General features: G+C 40.9%; 1 protein-coding gene across 3 annotated transcripts in view; it reads right to left on the bottom strand.

Annotated features, from left to right (window-relative positions):
- Positions 1–2,470: 2,470 nt before the first annotated feature.
- The window catches only part of arhgef15a (Rho guanine nucleotide exchange factor (GEF) 15), a 22,209-nt gene continuing 17,974 nt past the window's right edge, over positions 2,471–6,705 (bottom strand). For 2 of the 3 annotated variants that reach the window (XM_060863643.1, XM_060863644.1), the window contains 10 exons: positions 5,615–5,775; positions 5,350–5,502; positions 5,139–5,268; positions 4,144–4,218; positions 3,833–3,925; positions 3,587–3,738; positions 3,363–3,512; positions 3,197–3,282; positions 2,973–3,077; positions 2,471–2,878 (listed from right to left, as the gene is read on the bottom strand). In XM_060863643.1, coding sequence (XP_060719626.1) covers positions 2,688–2,878; positions 2,973–3,077; positions 3,197–3,282; positions 3,363–3,512; positions 3,587–3,738; positions 3,833–3,925; positions 4,144–4,218; positions 5,139–5,268; positions 5,350–5,502; positions 5,615–5,775 — 1,296 coding nt within the window. In that variant the 3' untranslated portion in view covers positions 2,471–2,687. The remainder of the gene's footprint in view (positions 2,879–2,972; positions 3,078–3,196; positions 3,283–3,362; positions 3,513–3,586; positions 3,739–3,832; positions 3,926–4,143; positions 4,219–5,138; positions 5,269–5,349; positions 5,503–5,614; positions 5,776–6,705) is intronic. The other variant, XM_060863645.1, reaches the window with a different exon arrangement.

Here is a 6,705-nt window from a genome sequence, read left to right on the forward strand (position 1 = left end):
GTATTTATCATTAAGTGCAGAGAAAATTTAAGGTTTTGATATAATCTACTATAAGATATAAGATAATCTACTTTTTCACAATATAATGCATAGTGCTAGTAGGTGTAAGTTTATTAGTTACAGTGTGATGAACAATCACTACTTACCTTATAGCCTACTGCATGTAACACTGCTACAATGGTGTGACTATACATGTTCATTTAAACATTTAAATTGGATTGGTTTATTAAATATGATACACAAAGCAATTTGCAGGTGGAAGCAAATCACAAATTTGAGAGGAACATAATGTGAAAGTTAGATAGTTGAGGTGCCAAAAACTGTTCAATCTTTTATTTATTCCTGTCCCGCAATACTTTTGCCACATTAAATAAGTATGTACTAAAGTCACATAAACCAAAAAAAACAAACAAAGTTTGACTTTGAGGCTGAACTTGTGTGTTACACTGCCAAGCTAACTGGTGACATCCTTCCAGGACTGTCAGCTGAGTTAACCATTAAAACTAAGTGTTTAGTTTCCCTGCAACAACAACACGACCTTACACAGTTTCTTCCTGACACTTTTGCTCTGCGGTTTCAGAGTATGAACCTTTGTCTCAACTTATGAAAGGCGCAGACAACCAGTGACATTAAGCTAAAGTGATGGTTTTCTATGCCATCTTGAGTCTCAACAGTGTGATCACGAAGACCAAATATGTCCTCAGAGCCTACTTCTGCTTTCACAACTCTGTTTAATAGAGACACTGGGCACTGACAGGTTGCTGAGTTGATGTTAGAGGCACGTCGGATGCAGTGCTCAGCCAAGCGAATCAATTTAAAATGCAAAACCTTTTCAGACATAATGTCATTAAATATGTCCTTAAGTGAAGTAAGTTGATAAAAGAGCATTCTGCTTGTGTTAAGTCCAGGACAATCTAATAAAATATGTTTGACAGATAAGGGAATCTTACAGAACATACATAAAGTTGGGTCTTTTCACCTTTAAGCAAAAAAGCATGGGTCAATTTTTAATGTCCTTATTAAGAACTTCGGAACCTACAAACATTGTCTGTTTTCCTAACTGTCACAAACTGTCACTAACTGTTAGCTCAATTCATCGAATACATCCCTGATGTCCAAAAAACCCTTTATAGAATTATGTGATGGCTGTGCTGTGCTCCAGTACAGTATTAAAGACATTTTAGGTACACTCTCTTGGTCAGTTAAACACTGACCATATTATAATCAGTGTGAATGTGTGTTTCAGGAGGTTTAGTGTTGACAGTGTCTCAGTCCTCCCCACATGGCTCTCACACCTAAGTGCACACTCCATTGAACACATCAGGCTCTTTACTCTGCATCTGATGGCCAATGAGTGAAAAATTACTCATTAGTGTTCCTGGGAGATACGATAAACATGGAAGTATCTGTGTTTGCACCCCTGCCAGAGCTACGAGTATTTATTCAAGATTGTGTTGCTATGACGACCCATGATTCGAAATCAGTCCCCAGATACAAGTTTATACAAAATGAATCAGACACACACACACACACACAGAGTTAACATATGTGCACTGTTTGTGTGTACTTTCCCATGACCCTCCGGACACAAGTGCACAAACTTCCCCCTGTCCTCATGTTTAGATGTTTTACAGATGGACAGCAGACAGGCTCCATGTCTCGGTTTCTTCCATGAATTCAGCCTGATAAACTTTAACTTCCGCTCCACACCTACATCTTCTGGCAGGTGCACAGTACACAGGTACATCAGCAATACATAAACACAATATAAATACTCCTACACACTCACACTCTCGTTGTTGTGTTGTCTTTATTAGCTGCAGCCTGCAGGCTGATCTTCAGAGTTCCTCCTCCAGCAAAGCATGTTCCTACATCCAGGGGAGGTCTGAATTTAATTACACACACATACACTCTCAGTTACACTGGTGCTACAGTGGCGTGTGTGTATGTTAGTTGGAGGTCAGCAGGGTGAACTTACATTTACATAAACATTCACAGTGACCTGATCCTGTGTGTGTGTGTGTGTGTGTGTGTGTGTGTGTGTGTGTGCGTGTGCCTCAGTGCTGAAGCAGGAGGTGTGAGTCAGCCCACCGTCTCTCTCCTCTCAGAGGAGTGAAATGTCACCCTAACCCTAGTTTTTATTCTCTCTCACACACACACACAAAACGTGTGTCTGAATGAGACCATGTTTTAATTTTTAAGGGTAATTATTTTATTATTTAACATATGGAGGTTTAAAAGAGAGAAAAGCCCATTGTAATTATATATTTAGTTCTAGTTTATTTTAGCCCTTAATTAGTTCTCTACACACAGAGTTAGGCTTGTGGACAAAACTGATATCAGCTCTGATCATTACTGATGACTTGATTTTTAAAACCTTTCTGCTTTTTGGGGTTCGTTCTTTTCCCCACAAATCTGTAAGAATTCTGACGTGACTAATGACCCATCATCATCCTTGTTGTCCTTCACCTGAGATTCACATAAAGTTTATTTACATTTTGAACATAATGATTTTAATTACAATAATGTGGACTAGAGAGACTTGATTTACAGCGTCATTAGAAGTGTTTGTTTCAGCCATCAGGGGAACCGCTGGGAGTTTGGACCATCGAAACAGACACTTCTGTGTCTGTGATCGGACACTTGAGGAGAACACAGTGCATGAGACTGGCCTGCTGCAATAAAACTCAGCTGGGAACACTGTGATTGGCCGCTTGTAGTAAAGCTGTGCTTGTAGTGCTGCGATTGGCTGCCTGAGAGATGCGGTATTGTTCTCGAAGGTTACGGCGGCGCTGGTGCTCATTGGTGACCTCGATCACGACATCGTGTGGAAACCAACCAGTCGTTTGATCGGAGAGACGAATCCCCTCCCACCAACCTGCATCATCACAATAATCAACAAGTGTTACAGCAACAAAACACACTGAAATACAAATCATCCATAACACTACAGCACACACACGCTTGTTTACCCTCGCTTGTTTTGCGTATAACATTGATGATGTCTGAAGGTTCTAGGCTGAGCTCATCAGCCTGTTTTGCAACATACTGTTTGACGCACTGGACCTGTGGGCAGTCTGACACACAAACACACACACACACACACATAAACACACACACACCAGAACTCTGGAGAACCAAACTCAGACATGAATACATGCATGTTGTGTCTAATCAGTGTGTGTGTGAAGCTAACCCCAATCAGCATACACTCTCTCTTCTTTTAATTCTTGAGTGATAGAGACAGACGGAAATGCTGCTGTCCACCGGTGTAGGTCTGATCTACAGACAAAGAGACAAACATTACAATAGTGAGTGTGAATTTGTGTGTGTGTTTGTGATTGTGTGTGCATGTTTCATACTCTGTGTTAGCCTTCAGTACACGCTCACACATCTTGCCCTGGTGATTCTCCAGCATTATTAGACAGAAGGTGTGGTCTAACTGAGGTTGGACCTGAACCAGTGAGCGGTGGGCATGGTCAAGAACCAGGAAACGATCTGAATTTACACTGCTGAGAGAAAGAGAAAGCGTTTATTATTCCTGCTAGTGCTGCTTGTGTGTGTGTGTGTGTGTGCAGGCACTTGCCTCCTGCGTGTAAGGATAATGATGTCATTGAAGAGGAAGATGTAGATGGGATTGAATCGGAAGCGGAAGCTGAACATTGATCCTCCTTTAATGAGCTCCTGTAGCTCTCCTTGTTTCTCCAGACACCGTGTCCGAGACACCAGAGGAATTGCCTGGAGTATTATGGGATGGACAGGGTCATTGGGTAATACAGGGCAGGGTACTGCATAGCTTTGTGTGTCTTTAGGTGTGTGTGTTGTTTGAGACCTTGAGTTTGTCAAACTCTAACATAGTGGTGATGTGTATGAGCTCCTCCATCTGCTTCATCTGACCCACTTGTGTATTTGCCTCTTTAATCATCTACACACACATACACACACATACACACACACATACACACACACATATACACACACATACATACAACACATCACCAACAAAAAGTATAAAGCATCAAGCTTTAACTTGATTCTACTCTGAAGTGTGCAATGTGTACGTATGTGCAAGAGTTAAGAGTAGAATTATTCAGCCACAGTAATAAAGGTGTCTGTGTGTGTGTGTGTTTGCACACATCTAACCTCATTCACTGTAGTTAGAGCTCTGCAGGCTGTGTTTTCCTCTTTTGAACCCTCCACTGTGTTCTTCAGAATACTCTACAATTAATCACACACAGAAAATTACACACATAAGTGTTTATATGCTGTTTTTGCTCTTTGCACTTTCTGTCTCAAATTTCAGTTCATTGCTGTTTTGCACAATACTTTACATTATGTTACTGCGGCTATAATAATGTGTTCACTCCAGTATTCCTGCACACGTAATATTGTTTGAACATACAATGTTTACAGTGTTTACAGTGTTTACAGTATTTAGTGTTTACAGTATTTACAATATTTAGTGTTTACAGTGTTTACAGTGTTTACAGTATTTACAGTGTTTACAGTGTTTACAGTATTTAGTGTTTACAGTATTTACAATATTTAGTGTTTACAGTGTTTACAGTATTTACAGTGTTTACAGTGTTTAGTGTTTACAGTATTTAGTGTTTACAGTATTTACAATATTTAGTGTTTACAGTGTTTACAGTATTTACAGTGTTTACAGTGTTTACAGTGTTTAGTGTTTACAGTATTTACACTGGTCACCGCTGTTTTTGTGTATTGTCTTTTGTGTGATGTCATATTTTTTCTTTCCACTGTCTTTTGTCCTGCACTGTCCTGTCTGTCTTGTTTGTCTTGTCCTGCACTCTGTACACCAGGTTATACAGATACACTTTATGTATCTAGGACACTTACTAAGTCCTTATAGCTCTGTGTTGTTTTATGTAGCTTCATGATCCTGGAGAAACGTTGTCTCATGTCACTGTGTACTGTAACAGTTATATATGGTTGTAAAGACAATAAAAGCTTCTTGACTTGACTTGAGATGAAACACACTAAGAGAAAGTTTCAGTGGATCGGATATGGAGTCACTCACTCATCATGCCTCCTCACCTGAGTTCCTCCAACTGTCCTGGACTACTGAACATTCTTGTGGTTTGTGTGTGTGTGTGCGTGTGTGTGTGTGTTTGTACCTGTATCAGGATCTTTATGCGTGTGATCCTCTGGAATGGCAGCAGCATGAAGGATGTAAATGGAAGCCGATTACAGAGAGGAGATTGTTCTAAACGCCTCATTACTGTGTGGAACTCACGGTTACACTGCCTACTCACACACACAACAAATGGAAGAACATAAAAAACATTGTGCAAGATAAAAGAGACATATTATGTTTGTGTGTCATACATCAGTTTGTTGTAGGTCTTTTCCTGATACACCTGGTTCCTGACATACTCAATGTAGACAGAGAAGTGTGTGTGTGCATGGAAGTAGATGATGTCACACACATCAGTGATGAGCACACATTCATCTACCCGAGCCAACAGATCCTTTAGGAACCTGTGTGTGCATGGGGTTAATACTTATTACTAAGATAAATAAAATGCTTATTATATTATTAATATTATTGTTATTATTATTTTTTATATTTATTGTTGTCAATAACACTAACCTCTGGCTGACCTCATGCACCTGCAGGATGTTGGAGAAGAGCGACTTCTTGTCATGGATCACAAGCGTGTTGTCCAGCTCCCGTGACCCCAGGAAGTGATCTCTGAGCACGTTTAGTGAGCGCAGGTAAGATGCCTCAGAGGTCATAACCTCAAACATACACTAAAGGTCAAAGTCCAAAGTTTAGAACTCAGTGCCTACACACTGATTTATTATAATTACTGATTCATCACAATCATTATGTGTATGAAGTTCATCTCACTCTGACTAATGCAGAAAGAGTGGAGAAGTGCTCCTGTGTTAGCTGATCTCTGACAGTCAATCATAAATGTGTTAGCTGCCCTGCTTAAGGCAGTCAGTCATTCTGTTACCCACATATATCATTAATATCATTAATCATTACTAACATCTAGCTAAGACATCACCATAAACAACACGCTGGAAACACAGAATTCGCCACTGACAGTCTGTTAGAACAGTTTATAGCAGTCAGGACACATGAACCCTAACCCAGTCAGGACACGTACTGTAAACCCTAACCCAGTCAGGACACGTAAACCCTAACCCAGTCAGGACACGTTAACCCTAACCCAGTCAGGACATGTTAACCCTAACCCTGTCAGGACACGTAAACCCTAACCCTGTCAGGACAAGTAAACCCTAACCCTAACCCAGTCAGGACACGTTAACCCTAACCCAGTCAGGACACGTAAACCCTAACCCTAACCCAGTCAGGACATGTTAACCCTAACCCAGTCAGGACACATAAACCCTAACCCTCTCAGGACACATAAACCCTAACCCTAACCCTGTCAGGAAACGTAAACCCTAACCCTGTCAGGACACGTAAACCCTAACCCTGTCAGGACAAGTAAACCCTAACCCTAACCCTGTCAGGACAAGTAAACCCTAACCCTGTCAGGACACGTAAACCCTAACCCTGTCAGGACACATAAACCCTAACCCAGTCAGGACACGTAAACCCTAACCCTAACCCTGTCAGGACACGTAAACCCTAACCCAGTCAGGACACGTAAACCCTAACCCTGACCCTGTCAGGACACCTAAACCCTAACCCAATCAGGACACGTA

The sequence above is a fragment of the Tachysurus vachellii genome, chromosome 26 (genome assembly GCF_030014155.1).
Source record: "Tachysurus vachellii isolate PV-2020 chromosome 26, HZAU_Pvac_v1, whole genome shotgun sequence".
Lineage (NCBI taxonomy): Eukaryota > Metazoa > Chordata > Actinopteri > Siluriformes > Bagridae > Tachysurus > Tachysurus vachellii.